We start from the raw sequence: 18,558 nt of genomic DNA on the forward strand, positions 1-18,558 counted from the left end.
TTTATAAACATAAGGTATATTGGTTTCTGGGACTCAAACACCATATTTAAACACTTTCTAAGTTTATGCTTTGATAATGGGAAATGTGTAGAGGTGTGTCAGCACCTCTCAGCAGTACTTGCCAACTAGATTCATAATTGATGTACGAGAGGACTTCTGGGGACAAAGAGATGAAATTCTTTCTATTTTTCCTCTGTTCCTCATTGACCAAAGCCTCCCTTTGGAAGAGGGAAACTGTTAAATGAGAAACATTTAAATTGAAATCTGTTGTGTCTTATGTTACACTGAGCTTCTCTTAAATATCGTGGTAAATTGGTGACTTAGATGTATCGAAATCCTGGGTTTATGGTTAGGGTTAGGGTTAAACCTAACCCTAACCCTTTTCACGAATGTTTCCATTTTTGCCCCTGCCGCTTAGATTCATCTCTACTGATAGCATCCCAAATCATAGAAGTTATTTGGCTGTGCATTGGTGGTTGACAAAACTAGGTTGATATGAATAACTTATTTATCTTCCTGATGAGCAAGAGTATCTTGGACTCATGCTCAGAACATTAGCAAGCAAAGGGGATAAGGTGCTTGGCTTGCTATACAGGAATTGGTGATGTGCATTAATTGAACATTGTGCGAGATCATAATTTTTTTTTTTTTTTTTCCCCAACCAACCAGATGACTGTATTTGTTCCTAGCGATTTATTGTGATGTCTGTTGTGCCCTGAGCTTGACACTGATCTTAACGAGGTTTAGCTCATGTATCAGAAGTAACAAGCGTTTCTGTGCTTCTCTCCCCCGTGCCTCGGCTGCATTGCACCCCAACAGACCCTGAGAGCGGCAGGGAAGACCTACATGATCTTCTTTGTGTTGGTGATCTTCGTGGGCTCTTTCTACTTGGTGAATCTGATCCTGGCTGTGGTGGCCATGGCTTATGAGGAGCAGAACCAGGCCACCATGGAGGAGGCCCAGCAGAAGGAGGAGGAATTCAAGGCCATGCTGGAGCAGCTGAGGAAGCAGCAAGAAGAAGCCCAGGCCAGTCAGCTGCAGGATGGATGCTGAAACTTCGGCTTATTCACGAAAGATCATTGTTCTGACTTTATTTGTGTGTGTTTCTCTGCAGACTGCTGCCATGGCAACCTCTGCAGGCACAGTTTCAGAGGATGCGGTAGAGGATGATGGAGGAGGACGTCTGTCGTGCAGCTCCTCTGAGATGTCAAAACTTAGCTCCAAGAGTGCCAAAGAAAGACGCAACCGTAAGAAGAAGTGGCGTCAGAAAGAGCAGGAGAAAGAAAAAGGAGACAGTGAGAAGTTTGTCAAGTCAGAGTCCGATGACGGCAGCAAGAGGAGCCGCTTCCGTTTCCCAGATAACCGACTTGGTCGAAAGTCTTCCATTATGAACCAGGTGCAGAAAACATCCTTCAGTTTTGTTTTGGCAAATGTAGATAACAGATTCCTGATTTTTATCTGCAGACACTTTTCCACTAATGAAACGTGCATTAATTTTTTTTTTTTTTTTCAATGCAGCTGAAAGCATTTAAAACTTTTAAAAAGTACATATTCATATTCATTGCATATAACCGGTATCATATCTCAGGGAATTCATGCTTTTTAAGTCAGTCACTGTCAGTGTTAATAGAACTTCCCTCCACGTTACTTAAATTGCAGAGAGAAACTTGCCTTTCTGTGTTTACATGTTTTCCATGTTTTCCACGTTTGTGTGGGTTTCCTCCCACCGTCCTAAGACATGCATGTTCAGGTTAATTGGTGACTCTTAATTGGCCATAGGTCTGAGTGTGAGTGGTTGTTGGTCTTTCTCTTTTTATGTGTTATGTGCTGTGATGGACTGACAGCCTCACTAGGGTGACCTCACCCTCGCCCAATGCAGCCCGTGAAATGGAAAAGCAGTAGAAGATGAATGAATGAACTTGCCAACAAAAATGTCAAAACCTGAGCATAAGTAAAACTAAGTCTGAAGCTTTATGATCTCTGATCATTATTGGTGTGAAGCACAAACAGAATTAGAATAGAAGTAACTCTCATGTCTATGAATAGATGCTAGTGAATAATGTGGCTGCACAAAAGATTTCTTTTACCTGCCAGGTAAGGAATGTTTTTAGAGTGTGTGCTACGGCTATGCACTGTGGTGTTGCATGAGCTCACATACATAGCAGTATATAGTGGCCAGAGATAAAGAAGCAAGTGTCCAGGGCCTGAATTATTTAGTGATTACATGAATATTTCAGGTAGAGAAATCCGGCAGCTTTGTTGAGGTACCACTGGCTTTTATATGTTTTTATAGTGCAATATTCAGCATTTAAGATAAAAATGCAAACTGAATTTAAGAGAAGATTGGCAGAGGTGGAGGACTGTTCTTAAAAATGTGATTTCAGTTGAACTAGTGTGATCATGGTGCTATAATAATATTCAGATCGCTGACAGCAGCACAGACTCATGTTATCATGACTCAGGTTCCTCCATGTTGTCGTCTTAGCTGCATATACATCTGTCGTGTCTGTGAGTGAGAGACCTTGACAGTGTAGGATTTCACTGACCCAATTATGTTTATTAGGTCGCATTATTGCTCCAGCAGAGAAAGCCTCCTCAAGGAGAAACATCCTGCTTGCATTATATTTCCCACAAATGTTGCCTTTCATCCTGACCTCCAAAACTGATGACAAGCAGCATAAAAATAATGGTGCAATCAGTTGTAATTCAAAAACACCTTTGGCTACGTCAGTCACACGACTATCTGCTCTTACCTCCTCTCCTTGTCCTTTGTCTCCCTCCTTCTCTTCCAGTCCCTCCTTAGCATACCTGGCTCGCCTTTCCTGTCTCGCCATAACAGTAAGAGCAGTATCTTCAGTTTCAAGGGCCGCAGTAAAGATGTGGGCTCGGAGAACGAATTTGCAGATGATGAGCACAGCACGGTGGAGGAGTGTGAGGAGCGCCGGGGCTCCTTGTTCAGCCCGTACCGGCGGAGCAGCTACAGTGGCTTCCATGGGAAAAGGAACAGCACGGTTGATTGCAATGGCGTGGTGTCGCTCATCGGCCCTGGGCCTGGTGGACGCCTTCTGCCTGAGGTGAAAATAGATAAGGCAGCTACTGACGACAGTGTAAGGAAGTCAATGAGTAGACCTATCTAGGCATGGCCCCCCTCTCGCCCGTTCATTTTTCTTTCTGGCTCTCTATCGTCTACTCTGTCATCTTTGCAAGTCCGTATGTATCTCTTGGCTAAGCGCTCGTGCCACCCCTCCCCAAGCCCCCGCAGTGTATGCTGCCCTCCAACAGTAGGCAAAGGATGGAGAATTAACTCCATTTTTACTGATTATACTATAGCCAACCCCAAAGTTCATAGGTTAGTAAAACTGGGTCTATCAGTGACTTCCAGGCAAGTTTGTTGTTAACAAAGAATGTCAATGTTTTGGGTATGTTCATATCAAATTTATCCATACATGCACAATGCTTACACTAAACAGGCACTAATCTGATACGATTTAATAGCTAGACTCCCTCTCCATCTGAGCATTCGATTTCTTCTCCTAGATAAAGCCCATTTTTAGTTATTAATACACAGTTTTACATGTGGGATGTTGTGAAGTTTAAAATTTAACACATTTGATTAATAAAACACAATTTTTGTTAAGCAGCATATAATGATGCGTTAACATGCTCCAGTGTGTTGATGTGTTCCTCCTCCAGGAATCCAGGTCCTCTGCTAGCCTGTGTGGGTAGATCTACAGAAGGAGGCGGATGAAACAGAGGGGACCAGCACTGTAGAGCCACAAACATTTTTATGTGCTTCCCTTATACACAGATTATATCCCATAGCAGAGCCGCAAGCAACACACACCATCCTACCAGGCCTTAATGATGTAATTTAAAAAACAAAGGAGGGCTGCTGTCCTTGTCTGTCTTTATCTTTCTCTGTTTCCCAAACTCTCCCTGGTCAACAGTAGTGAATTAGTCGTGTCTGATTCTAGTTAGCATGTTAGATTCAAACCTAAATCAAGCATGACAAAGAAAAGTAGAAACAATGGCTATGGTGTCTGTAGTTTCCTCTCCTTCTCTTTGACTTGGAGCATGCTCGTGCATGACGACTGGATGGCTCACAACTACCTGCCTCCATATGATCTCTTTACAATGCCCTTGACTTGGTGGTTGCAATATAAGTTGTATGGTTTCAAAGTAGGAAGATACAGTAGCTTAAATTTGCAAGTAATCTTAAAATGGCCACATTTGGGAGATAAATAATAATAATAAAAAAATAACCTAATGATTATATTGCAATGACAGCAAAGCCTCCATTATTGCATGACAGGACTGAAAATGCATTCACGCAGAAGCAGTTCTCCTTGCACAATATCTTACAATCCATTTATTATTTAATCAGGGTGAGCTAATTACATTCGAACACAATTAGGTGAAGAAGCCCTAAACCACTGCTCCCAATTTGGCTGAGACCTGCATGCATTTACAGCATACACACATCTTCCTTGAAACCAGCATTGAGATAGAAAAGAATGAAATATGCCCTGCCCCCACCCCAAAATTTGATTCTCAACTACTACTTCCTGCCAATGCTGTTGTGCACTTCCCTCCGCCGGTCCCCGGTGGTGCTGTGGGATGGTGTTCATGTCCTCTCCATGGGTGCTTGATTCTTCCTCTCCTCCTGACAGCCAACTACTGAGGTTGAGGTGAAGAAGAAGCTGTCGGGCTCCCTGATGGTGTCTGTGGACCAGCTCAATACCTCCTTTGGGCGGAAAGAGCGGGCCAACAGTGTCATGAGCGTCATTACCAACACACTAGTGGAGGGTACTGCCACTTTAACCCAGCTATTTAACCTGCTCTCTCATTATTCTTTAACTAGGGCTGCTCTCATTGGTTGATTAGTTTGACATGAATTTCCTGCTTATCTGCTTTGCATATCCAACAGTACCAGATACATACAATGCATACAATTTTTTCTATCATTTGATACCATTGCATGAGGTATGCTCAAGCACGCAAGTATGTTTGGTTTTGATGTGTGATCCGCGCTATGTCTTCAGAACTGGAGGAGTCTCAGCGCAAGTGCCCACCATGCTGGTATAAGTTTTCTAACACATTCCTGATCTGGGAGTGCTGCCCCATATGGATTAAGATCAAGGAGATTGTGAACCTGATAGTCATGGACCCCTTTGTGGACTTAGCCATCACCATCTGCATCGTACTTAACACCCTCTTCATGGCCATGGAGCACTACCCCATGACCCCCGACTTCGAGGACATGCTGTCTGTAGGCAATCTGGTGAGTGGAAGCTTTTTGTTTCTTTTATTTTTATCTGATTTGCCCCTAAACAAGTCTATTCTGCTTCTTCTCAGCATGTGTTATTTTTAGGTGGCATTTTTTTATATTTCAGTCAGAGTTGAAAGGAAAACAAAAACATTCTCACCCCCCTTTACTGTTTCTGTCCGTCCATGCATTTCTTTTTCCTCACACACAAACACACACATTCCCTTTCTTCCCCTTGTGTGGCTCTTTCTCTTTTTCTCCATTGGCTGGGTGGAACTGATGTTTGCTGCAGTGGAACCAGCCTGCCTAACTTTCTCAAACTGAATTATGACCAATGACACAGATATAGCGTTAGCTATTTACTGTGTGTGTGTGTGTGTGTGTGTGTGAGAGAGAGAGAGAGACGGGCACTAATTTACTACCACGATATAAATGTGTTATTTAGAAGACCTACAGGTAGAAATTTCTAGGTCATCTTGATATCAGTATCAGTCATTGTCTAACACATAGATACGCACACACACTTTCAAATCTAACATGTACACTACATTTATTCAGTATATGGTCTCTATGATTGAGGCTCACCGTCAGTAATTTCATAAGCTTGTTATGAGGCCACAGAAGTGCCATTTCATCCTTACTGACTAAAGTAAAGGTGGTGCATACACACACACACACACACACACACACACACACACACACACACACACACACACACAAAATTCTGCCTTCTTGAATAGTTGGATGTCTATCTATCACTACCTGTCTTTCACAGTCTCATCTCCCCTGTGAAAAACAATATTGAGTGAAATCTGTTTGATCACATCTGTCCTACCTGCCAGGTGTTCACAGGGATCTTTGCAGGAGAGATGCTTTTCAAGCTGGTGGCTATGGATCCATATTACTACTTCCAGGAAGCCTGGAACTGCTTTGATGGTTTCATTGTGACGTTGAGTTTAGTGGAGCTGGCTCTGGCTGATGTCGAAGGCCTGTCTGTGCTGCGGTCATTCAGATTGGTAAATGTTCACTTCAGCACTCCTTTAACAAAAATAAACATTGATAACTTGTTTCCTTAGTATCGCTTATGTGGAGTTTAAATCTTGCATTCAGATTACAAACATTATTGCCATTTTAACACCCACTGAAAGAAAGCAGCAATGCAATGTTATGACTAAATCATGTCCTGCCCACTCTGTCCACCCACCCCACTTCAGCTGAGAGTGTTTAAGCTGGCCAAGTCATGGCCCACCCTCAACATGCTGATCAAGATCATTGGTAACTCGGTGGGAGCCCTGGGGAACCTGACTCTGGTGCTGGCCATCATTGTCTTCATCTTTGCTGTGGTGGGCATGCAGCTGTTTGGAAAGAACTACAAAGACTGTGTGTGTAAGATCGCTGCTGACTGTGAGCTGCCACGCTGGCACATGAACGACTTCTTCCACTCCTTCCTGATCGTCTTCCGGGTGCTGTGCGGCGAGTGGATAGAGACCATGTGGGACTGTATGGAGGTGGCGGGCCAGGGCATGTGTCTCATTGTCTTCATGATGGTCATGGTCATAGGCAACTTGGTGGTAAGTTTATAGAGTGAGAGGGAGAAAGGTAGCAAACTGATAACTATCCAAACTAGAACCAACAAGAATTGGAGAGTGAAAAAATAGCTAACATTTAGTCACTGAGATCTTATTCTGTGTCCAAAGGTGTTGAACTTGTTCCTTGCCTTGTTGCTGAGCTCATTCAGTGCTGACAACTTGGCTGCAACAGATGATGACGGTGAGCCCAACAACCTTCAGATTTCAGTTATGCGCATCAAGAAAGGGATCGCGTGGATAAAAGCAAAGGTGCGGATCCTGGTTGCCAGTTTGCTGAAGAAACCCCCGATGGAGGACGAGCAGAAGCCTTTGGACGACATGTATGACAAGAAGCTGAACTGCATTGCTAATCACACTGGGGTTGACATTAACCGCGACCTAGACTATGCCAAGAATGGCAACGGGACCACCAGCGGTATAGGGAGCAGCGTGGGGAAGTATATGATCGACGAGGACCACATGTCTTTCATTCACAACCCGAATCTGACCGTCTGTGTGCCCATAGCTGTGGGAGAGTCTGACTTTGAGAACCTCAACACAGAGGACTTCAGCAGCGAGTCGGATAATGAGAATAGCAAAGAGGTCAGTGTTGAATTGTCATCCACCTCAAATAGTTTGTCACACAAGTCAGTCAGGCAGTAAATGGAATGGGCTCCAATCAGCAGTCAACATGGTGCCCCAGTATTTACATAAAAATTAGGAATTTTATTTTTAGGCTACCAGTGTGTAGCTGTTACAGGTGATGGTCCAAGAGAGGGAGTATTAATCCTCATTATTCATAGTCGTTCAATGACAGTCCTGAGTGTGGCTGGCCTCTGGATTCAGACACTGATGTAGAGCATTATTCAACTAATCTACTAAATAGAACCATCTACAGAGGATGGGACATGCAGGCAATATGGATGAAATGGATATCTGCTGATCCATGTCTTTTGATAAAAATGCATTTAGAAAAATTTCAGCGCATATTATCTCATTTCCCATTTTCAGTTTCATCCATTTCAAGAAGATATGTGATCTTCAGGCTGTTATGTTGTCCATTTCAATGGGGGGGAATGTACATAGTGCTCTAATTATTATTATTATTATTTTTATTTTATTTTTTTTCATTTAGAGACTGAGCTGAAAATCCTTTAGCCCTTCGTCAGCCCTTCATCCATTCTTAGCTGTCAGATGAAAACCGTAAAGTTTTCGCTTTCGCTTGTGCAAATTTATTTGTGTCCGTGTGTGCTCATATATTTGTGTTTCTGCAGCTGGATGACACTAGTTCATCAGAGGGTAGCACTATCGACATCAAGCCAGATGTGGAGGAGGTGGTGGTGGTGGAGACAGTGGAAGAATACATGGAACCAGAACCGTGCTGGACAGATGGTGAGACCACTGCTCTCATTACATCCATTAATTTCACTGCTCAACAGAGACTCCCCTGGGCTGAGTGGAACTGATAAGGTGACAAGGTGAAGGACAGGAAATAAAGGCTCACTCATCCATGGAAAATCTGTTAGCCAGTCAGTCATGCAACTTTCAAATAACTGATATTTAAAGCCAGGGTTCTGGGCTAAATTGACAAAAAGAGAAGTGTCAGGCTTCAAACTGCACGCAGACACATACAAAAAGTCTGTGCAATGAGATTGTCTTGGCTCAGTTCAATTTGGGAAAATTCTCCATGCTCTGGATAGCTGTTCAAAGTGAACACACTATATGTGGAATCAATAATTTATTTAGACTTGCCCTGTCAAATGTCATCTCCCCCCTTGTGTGTCTGCAGCTTGTGTGGCCAAGTATAAGTGTTGTGACGTTGACATCACTATGGGCTGGGGCAAGAGCTGGTGGTTCCTGAGAAAAACCTGCTACCTGATTGTGGAGCACAACTGGTTTGAGACCCTCATCATATTCATGATCCTCCTCAGCAGCGGTGCCCTTGTGAGAAAGCCTTGTGGTTTCACCTTTGCAAACACTGAAACACATGAAATGTGCATTACAATGACCCAAAAAAATTCAAAGTGTATTGGGATTAAATGTGTAGAACTCATTAAAATGAAGAAACCCAGGCCATTGTGCAATTTTTGTCAATTTTTTTAATTTATTTATTTATTCATTTATTTATTTATTTATTTATTTTGGGGGGGGGGGGGGGTAAAGCAAGTCGATCGGGGAGGCAGTTGGCCTGGTTGCTTAGTCTCAGAGCTGTTGTTTGGGGGAGGGGTCAGGTTGTCAGTGATTAATGGTCTGTACCATTTATCAGTGGGAGCTATTTCTGGGTATCTAGTGAGAATTGCTCACATCCATGCTACTAAAGTAAAAGACTGCTGAAAATCTGAATTAGCTGCGTAGTGGTTTTCATGCAGATCATTTACATTTTTTTGTTGTTATTCTGAATCATTGTTATTGATCAGTTGCAAAGTGCACTGCTGTAAACAAAATTTCAACTGCATCAACAGGGGCAATATATCTAATCTATCTAATATATGATGTCTGTGTGGGTAACAGAGCTCTCCTGCTTCTCCACAGGCCTTTGAGGATGTGTACATCGAGCAAAGGAAGACTGTTCGGATCATTTTGGAGTACGCTGACAGGGTTTTCACCTACATCTTCATCTTGGAGATGCTGCTCAAATGGGTTGCTTATGGTTTTGTCAAATACTTCACCAACGCCTGGTGTTGGCTGGACTTCTTCATTGTGGATGTAAGTCCAGCTCTTGTTTCCTATATCGTGTGCAGTAATGTAAACCGGAAAAGCAGCTACTTGGTCCTCAACCACACCCTGGTCCAACAGCAACACATTGATATACACAAGTAGACAGTCTATTAACCAGCAGCATGAATGCTGGTTTCCACAGTACAGATACCACATAGATACAGAATCTGATCTTTTTAAAACCCCATTGTTGTCTGTAGGGTGTGGTTTTGTTTGAAAGGTCAGAATATAAACTGAATCTCTGCTTCATGGCATGTAATAGGTGAAAGGGCATGTTGTGTAAAAGAATCCTCTTTATTTAGGACAGTGCTTTTCATATTACATAATCACATGCCCGTGCCGAATTTTGCAACTCCATGAAGCCATAATCCCAGTTGTTACTTGGTTGATTACTCTGAGATGCTTGAATATGTACAAAATATGTTTGTACACACAGCAAAACACAATTATTACTGTGCCACAATGACAAAGTACAAAAATCTCTTTTCTCTGTACTTGGTGGAAATCTCTAACAGGAAGAAATGATTGAAAACGTTGGCATGGATGCCGCACAATAAGCCAATCAATACTGGCTCTACTTCATCACAACCATATTCAAGCCACGCTCAGAGCAAAGGGACGTGTCACAGATGTGTCTTTACCTGTGTCTTGGACCTGTAGGATGTTTGATATGTGCCTTTGTCCTTTCTCTGTGTACTTCTCTGCTCCTTATGCCAGTCAAGTTTGAAAGACCAGAACTGGGGTTATTCTCAAATCATATTACCACTAGGATGTTACTTTGAGGGCATCAGGACGTTAATCTTAGCCTGTGCAGTTTCAGAGATGTCACTTACTGATTCAAGTGTTGGGAAAAATAAGGCTACGATGATTTGAATCATTAATCCTGAATAAGGAGTAATATGCACTGAGTGGCGGCTTTGAATAGGTGAAGAATTTCCTGGAGTTCTGACTTTCTTCTTGACCTAACCACCTCTCTGCAGTGTCCAACACCTAAGCCAATGGACTCCTATCAATGACCAGAAATGACCATGTGGATTCATCATAAACTCCTATAACCCAGACCCCTGTAGCAAACACACACTCTTCACACTCCAGATAATCTATGCTTTTAAATGTCGGATTTTACAAGTCTAATGCTTAAAATTACACATAGCTACTGTTAATCACTTACTAAAGGAAGAGTTTGAAGAGGTTTTTAATGTGCACTATCAAGGCTGACTAATACAGAAGCACACATCCAATCATACCACACTGTACTGATACTGGTTATTGCCATTGTATACCTCCTCGCTGTAGGTGTTACCTGAAGCCCGACACTTGGGACAGTGCAAGGCACTACATTTCCCAAGTTGTGAAAACGTTACAAAGTGCGGCATCCCTCCTCCCCTCTTTCCTTGCCCCATCCTCCTCCCACTCCCTCTTGAAAGTGTAACCTCAGGAATGTGGTGACATTGTGCTGAGATGTAATGATGGTGGGTGACAGGCGGCTGGCGGTAAGTTTGGTCTTCACTAGCGCTCCCCCTCCAAAAAAAAAAAAAAAAAAAATCCACTTGATGAGTCTGGGTTATGTTGTGCCCTGATCTCCCCCCTTCTGTTCTGTGTTTGTGGGGTAAAACCATTGTCACGGACTCACAAAGGGGGGGCACCATCATTAGACCAGCCTGTATTTCTCTCTGTATTTCTAGTGTGGCTCTGTCCAACTCTGTGTTGCTCCTCATTTCCCTTGTGTTAGTGTATTTTTTTGTTATCCATTTGATTTATGTTTTCGTGATTTTCTTTATAATAATGTTTTTGTACTGAATTTAGCATCTTGCTAAAATATCAGGGGGAAGAAATGCAATTGTTAAATCTTATCGTAAATCAATTTATAGCATCATAGGTGGAGATCTCCACTACATATTTGTAAAGTAAAGATGAATATATTTTATATTTGGTTTACATTTTAAAAACAATAAACCATTTGTGTCTCAAGTCAGCTGCTGAATTGATGATAGCATAGTTATGGTAAATGATGCTTGAATAAAAGTGATAGTGAGGTGTTTGAGTATAAGACTCGTAGGTGTCATACTCCATTCATCTTTCTTTTTCACTCAGATTATCATTGTTTTTGTAGTGTTTTTTTTTTTTTCTTATGTTTTTAATTTGTTTTATTTCTGTGAGGTTCTGCTTTTTGCTGTCATCATCATGGGATCACAGCCCCAGATGTCATTGGCCTTGCCTTGCAGAACTCTGTGAGAAGGACGCTGATGCGCTGAGGCTGCTACTGCACAGCTGGCCCAGCAGGGGGTCAGAGGCCAGGCACCCCAAGGGGGGGTCTCCAAGGGGTTCAGGCTGAAGGTGACAATTACCCCAAATGCTGTAGTGTAGATAAAGGCAAAATCTTTATTTTACTGACTCCTTGCCAGAACAGCTGCTAACTCACTTGAAGGCGAGGTTATTGATTTAAATAGGGGCTTGTGCCAAACAGTAAGTACATGGAGACCTTCCAGCAGAATCTAAATAAAGGTGGTTGAACATCGTCCAGAATTTTTAATAAAAAGCCTGAACAATGCTGATGCTGTTCCTGCAGTCTATTCCATGGTTTGGATGGGTTCCACTCCTTACTGGTTGAAATATTAATCTCTTGTGCTCTGTGTTGATAATGGCATCAGTCAAAATGAAGATTTTGCCTGTTACAATCCTCCCTCCGTGACTTTGGTAAGCTTTGGATGTTGTGTACTTCTTGCGGTGAGTTTGACCGGTTGGTGTCGGTGGCTGGTTGGAGGTGCTTTCACATGTGTCCACCATTGATATTTTTCCTTATTTATAAGGAACTGGTATTCCCCCTGCTTCAGTCCCTCCAGCATCTTGACCAAGAAAATGATTCAGAAAAAGAAAAATGCTCCCACTATTATGTACTTATTTATAGCTAAACAAACAAAAATCTCTCTATTGGACTAAATTTGGAAGACTTTGACGCTCATTTGAAATCTACTGACCTCCCACATTTTACATCCTGAAGAACGTACATTTAGCCAAAGAATGTCTTTTCAAAGGCAGTCTGTAATGGCTGCCTTAGCACAATTGAGGCGACTTCATCAAGGCTAAGTCTTTCATCTGCTACTTACCACTCGTAAGAAAAAGAATGTTTGTGCAGCTTATTGACCAAACTGCACAGCTCTGAACATTTACTATGGTGCTGAGAAAGGATGTGTATGTAGTTTAGTGAAATCAATGTAATGTGTTTTTAACTTACGAGGACCCACGTTCTTTGGTTGGCGGCTGCTGCCGGACATGAGCGGGGTTGCACCAGTTTCTTTGAGGTTGTGTTCTGTTATTGTTAACTGTGTGTAACTCGACTGTACTCTGTGTATTTTTGTACTTTCAGTGCCATCCAGTGCTAAAACTATATCCAGTCTGCCCTTAACCTCCATCCCTGTTTCTTGTGTGTGGTTCATGTGACTGTGGCTCTCCTAGTTGACTCTCAATGCTTTGTGACAATTTGATTTGATGTCTGAGAAAGCAAATGGCAAAATGACACACTTGTACATGTTTACTTGTATTCTTTCTCTTAGGTTCCGTTAGTTTGTCTGTCTTAAATTATATGGGATTTTATGCCTCAGCCCAAGAGCGACATGGAGAGACAATGTTAGAGGGGCAAGGGTAAGGCTCTCAAGTCTGTTGGGTTTTTATCAGCTTCTACAGGGTAACCTCTCTCCCCTCTTCCCTCCCTCCCCAACTCCTCGTCCTTCCCCGTCCCTTCGCTTGTATCTTTACTAAATCATGTAGCACTCTTTTCTGCCTAATTTACCCTCTATTTGAGTCTTATGTCTCTACCTCCTCTCTTTCTCTCTCAACAACAATTTCTTTACAGGTACAAAGGACTTTTCACATCTTGTCAGCTGCCCCAAAATAACAGACAAACAATCCCTATGGCCTACTGCTACTAAAAATATGACACACATAAAACCTATACTAAACACTGACCTTCTCTCTCAGTGTATATACATGTATAAATGCAATATTATACATGAATATACATACATAGTTATATGTGTGTATGTCAAGCAACTCTTCGCCTATGTCAGGGCCGTCTCTCTTCCCTAGTGAATATTCTCACTTCTAACAGTTTGGAACCTCTTTTGCTTCTCTGTTTTTGTGTAGGTGTCTATAGTCAGCCTTGTAGCTAATGCGCTGGGCTACTCCGATCTAGGCCCCATTAAATCACTCAGGACACTAAGGGCCTTGAGACCCCTCAGAGCCTTGTCACGTTTTGAAGGGATGAGGGTAAGATCCAAAGCTAAGCAGCTGATCCTTCCGCATGCCCATTCAACAGTTTAAAGCATGCTAGAACTGATCAAAAACAAAATAAGAGGACAAAAAAAAAAAAAACTCTAATATTGGGGGATTGTTTTTAAAACTAGGAAATGAAATCCAAGAAGTCACCTTTCCATGTGCAATCCTGTACCATGCCTTTTGTTAGAGCGAAAGAACAAGTCATGATGCAGCTGGGAGACTGAGTAAAGTAACGGTGAAGTGATATTGTCAGCAGAACAACGTGCATTTCAATTGAATTTCTTAAATGAACAACAAAATTTCCCTACAAATGGATGTTTTTTTGATAAAAAAAAAAAAAAAAAAAATACCCAAAGAGCAACAGAAATATCTTTCACAAAGCTGCCTCATCACATAAGTAACAAAGTAGAAATTCTGACTACCTCATCTTAGTTTTCTTTTTTTAATTGGCCAAAGTGAATGTGAAATTGGTCAAAGCTAACCAAACTTACATACCATCTCATATAGAGCATTCAAATCAACAACTAGCTCTTCATTCGGCCTGATTCTCAACCGCTGCTTTCAATTGACCCCCCCACACATGCACCCTCCCTCCCTTGCTCCCATATCCCCTCCACCCTCTTAACCCACACCATTCTTCAATGCATTTGGCATCGAGAACAACCAGCAGGAACTGGGGAGCTCCAGGACGTCAAAACCTCTGCCCCCCCCTCCCAGTCACACCAAAACTCTGCATGCAGGGCGGCTGCCAAACAACCACTCAGAGGAATGTCCCATGTGTAAGGGTCAGTGTTTTGCTGGTTGTAAATCCCCTGCTGTGACAGAACCTCTGGTTGCTTCAGCCGTATCCTCCGTAAAGTCGCAGATCTGATTGGGTTTCTATGTGACTGGATGGCAGCAATAGGTTGCACCTGGTTGTTGTCGCCTGTAGTCCCTCCTGTCTTTCTTTCTTTCTCCTGTGGTCTCATTCTCTTCAACCTCCTTCACCACCTCTCACTCTTCTTGGACTGGTTGCCTTGTCTTCTTCTCTTCACCTCAGACTCCCTACTCCTCCCCCTCCCCGTCTTCCTCCTCCTCCTCTCCTTCCCACATGTGCAGCACTGTGCAGCACCCCCACCTTTCCCCTTTTTCCTACTCCTGCGCACCCCTTTATCCCTCCACTACTCACTCCATCTCAACCTGGTTTCGGCTGGCCCGGACCGCTGGAGGGTCCCCACACTCTCTCCTGCTTGTCCAGGATCTTTCTGCATCAGGGACTGAGACAGAAACCACACACTCACTGTGTAGTGGCTTTGGAAGGAAAGTATTTGTCAAGCTTCTGCCAGCATCAGCACTTAAACTCATACTACGTGACCAACTAATCAGCTAGCCGTCCATTCTGGTGGCAAATTATTATTATAAACTCTTTAAGTCAGAATGCCCACATTAAATTCTTAGAAAAATTATAGTGCTTTCCTTTGTTAGTGCATGCAGAAGCTTAGCAAATATTTAAAGCTGCCATTTCACATAAAGCATTACTGCTGTCATGTCATGGCACTACATGTTGTAGCACGTACAACAGGCCCTGGTTTCCTGTTGCCTTCCACTCCCACAGGAAGTGAAACTGGGAGGCAACAATGGGCCCAGCATAACTCTGACTTTGAGTTCTGGGTCTAGGTGGGTGGTGGCCCGTATGGTTACAACCACTACAGCGTTCAGGACAACTCTCTCAACCCTAGACAGACAATGTGTCACTCATCTTTAGTACGTCCCAAAAATGACAGACCACGAGCAGAAGGCCTACGTTACCTTTGATGGGTCAATTGGTTGCAACCAAATGTCATCTTAAAAATTGGACTCAAAGTCTCATTCATACTCGATATCCAGTGACTAAAATGTGATGCTGTTGCAAATGAGCAGACATCAATACGTTTAGGCCCTGGATAGGCTTTATGGATGTTGCCTCGGGTGTTTTACTAAAATGTCATGGGTTTAACTGTTAATCTGGGAGTGGAAAATAGGACTATCAGTAAAATGTCATTTTTGGGGTTAGAAATTATGACACATTCACTCGAATAGAATGCAAATAAATTAAGTACCGATTGCCCCATGAATGACCTCATTCACTGGGTGTACGTGGTGAAAGAGGTGAGGGTGGCCCAGTGATGCAACAGGGAAACAAACGGAGCAATTTGATCCTGCTGTATCAATTTTTTACAACAATGTCTGTGCTCATCAATTGAGTTACAATTTTGTCTGAATTGAAAACTGAAAATTTGTGGTCAAAACAATAAATAAATGAATAGGGAAGAACATGAATGGAGAGATGACACCGTATGAAAGAGATTCTGGAGAGTTAGAATGATGAAAAGTCGTACATCTTCGTTGCTTGAGTCTTATGTCAAGATGCATTGCACAGGCCAAAATATCTCAACAGCACTGATCAAGCAGTGCAGCTTCTATTGGATACATTGCACTGCTTAACATGCAATGATTACTGGCTGTTCTGACTTTGTACTTTGCTCTCTCTTTCTCTTGATGCTGCTTTGTAATCAGTCTTACTTTTTGAATGCATTGTACAGGAATGTCTAGGCATCTTTACCCCAGCTTCAGTGAATCCCCTTTCCCTGAAAAACCCACTGAAGTTTAAGTTAGACCCAAAGATTTTGAAATGATGACATGATATTATCATCTTCACAATCACGGGGCCTTTGGATAAAACCTCTGAACCCCAACCCCTTCAGTGGCCTGTAGTCAGTATGAGGAAACTATGTTACATATTGCTTTATCTTTTACCTTTTTATCTTGCATATATCTCATACTGTGTTGTAGATATTTGTTAGAAACCCAAATAACATATAAATACCAGAATGGCCCGTCAGATACAAAAGCTTCAGTAATTATCTTTTTAGCTGCTATCTCTCTATCCACACATTTCTCTATTTATTTATTGATTGATTTGAGCGGTTCTTGAGATTGCATAATGCCATGTAACACGCATGTAATATAACTGCCGATGCACATTATGCATTTTTGAAAGCCATTTTCCCTCTTTCTGAGAATGCATTCCACACAGCATAGCCTAATTCTTTTTTTAAACAATGAATTTTTCATAGCAGCTCAATTTTACTTCAGGTCGAGCAAAGAATCATTCTCTCAGTGAGTGCAATGACATCACTGTTAGGGACAGAATTCAGTTTTATTTGAAAAAAATCCCAAAGTCATTAGCATTTAGCATTTTACTTTTGATATATTTTAACAGTGTGTCCTTGGTAGACCACCACATCAGGATGTCAGGATGTGAAAGTCCTGTACATGCTGAGAGAATCTTCACTAGAGCTCCTCCCTGTCCGTTTATACTGAGGAGGGAATATGGCTCCACAAAACGAGTCTGCCAAAGATATGCATGCTCAGCTGTCTGCCTGAGAGCTGCTGGTCGGCCTGCCGAACACTGGTAGTGAGCAGTTTACTATGTGCTGAGCTTATTACCAGCTATGAAAAATCAGTGGGAAACCATATTTGTTTGCTAGAAAGGATTAGGTTTTGGGTTGGTGGGGAGTTCTACTTTTTTAAAATTGCTATAGTGTTTTATTGTTTGACTTGCAATAGTTAGTGAAATGGATAAGTAGAATATTGACTGTCTATGGTTGGGATGATAAGAGCAGACACCTCATAATGGTATGGCAAACACGTTATTACATTTTTTCATCGATATTAACAACATTTTCTTCCGCAAAATTTTAGAATATACACACATTATTATGTAATATTTAAGTATATCATATTTTTTTTAAGTAATAACAAGAACATTGAATAAAGAGAAAGTGTGTGTGAGTATGTGTGCAGGTGCACTTTAACACTTCAAATACCCCAGCTCAGTATTACAAACTTTCAATGCATCAGAACTATAAAAGTGCAAGAAAATGTTTGGATGATAAATATGCAATTCCTATCAACATAAAGAACCTATTTGAATAGTTTCTGTATGGTTAATTGTGTTTGTGTGTTCCAGTGTGTGTGTGTGTGTGTGTACATGTTTTGTGCATGTGTCCCTTAAGCATTTCTAGCTGCATGCTTTAACAGATCAAAGAGCATCCGAGAGTCACATCGGTGCTGCTCTAATTAATATGGGACTAATATGTCTCTCCCTTCACTTCAGTATGCACATCACAGCAGGGCTTATTTTGGCAACATGAAATCATAATAGAATTCAGCTGCTGTAAAAAGCCTTTCTAAGTACAAAGTGTGATGCCATAACAGTATGCTGTGTCTTGTTGGAGGGGCTGAATGAGATGAGTTTGTTTCCTTGTTCTCACACTGTCATATCCTGTCTCCCCTGGTCTGGTCTAGGTGGTAGTCAACGCCTTGGTGGGCGCCATCCCTTCCATTATGAATGTGTTGCTGGTTTGCCTCATCTTTTGGCTGATTTTTAGTATCATGGGGGTCAACCTGTTTGCGGGCAAGTACTACTACTGTTTCAATGAGACATCCGAGGAATACTTTCCAGTTGACGTGGTCAACAACAAGACACAGTGTGAGGCCCTCATTAAGCAAAACTTTACCGAGGTCAGGTGGAAGAACGTCAAGATCAACTTTGACAATGTGGGCGCCGGCTACCTCGCCCTGCTACAAGTGGTGAGAGTGTCGCTCTGACTGCATTTCTTCTGTCACGCTGACTTGCTTTCTTTTTTTCGTTGTCTTATGCACGTTTTATTGTTTTCTGGTCTGTTGTTGCCTCAGATTATGTTTACT

The 18,558-nt window shown here is 42.1% G+C and overlaps 1 protein-coding gene across 1 annotated transcript in view; it reads left to right on the plus strand.

Moving 5' to 3' along the window:
* Positions 1–18,558, plus strand: part of scn8aa (sodium channel, voltage gated, type VIII, alpha subunit a) — a 41,108-nt gene that overhangs the window by 16,882 nt on the left and 5,668 nt on the right. Inside the window, exons 10-22 of the mRNA XM_029506243.1 lie at positions 820–1,026; positions 1,115–1,396; positions 2,793–3,107; positions 4,671–4,806; positions 5,043–5,281; positions 6,109–6,282; positions 6,481–6,837; positions 6,964–7,443; positions 8,109–8,226; positions 8,624–8,778; positions 9,367–9,540; positions 13,696–13,818; positions 18,157–18,441. Of these exons, the coding sequence (XP_029362103.1) occupies positions 820–1,026; positions 1,115–1,396; positions 2,793–3,107; positions 4,671–4,806; positions 5,043–5,281; positions 6,109–6,282; positions 6,481–6,837; positions 6,964–7,443; positions 8,109–8,226; positions 8,624–8,778; positions 9,367–9,540; positions 13,696–13,818; positions 18,157–18,441 (3,045 nt within the window). The remainder of the gene's footprint in view (positions 1–819; positions 1,027–1,114; positions 1,397–2,792; positions 3,108–4,670; positions 4,807–5,042; positions 5,282–6,108; positions 6,283–6,480; positions 6,838–6,963; positions 7,444–8,108; positions 8,227–8,623; positions 8,779–9,366; positions 9,541–13,695; positions 13,819–18,156; positions 18,442–18,558) is intronic.

The sequence above is a fragment of the Echeneis naucrates genome, chromosome 7, assembly GCF_900963305.1.
Source record: "Echeneis naucrates chromosome 7, fEcheNa1.1, whole genome shotgun sequence".
NCBI classification, from domain to species: Eukaryota; Metazoa; Chordata; class Actinopteri; order Carangiformes; family Echeneidae; genus Echeneis; species Echeneis naucrates.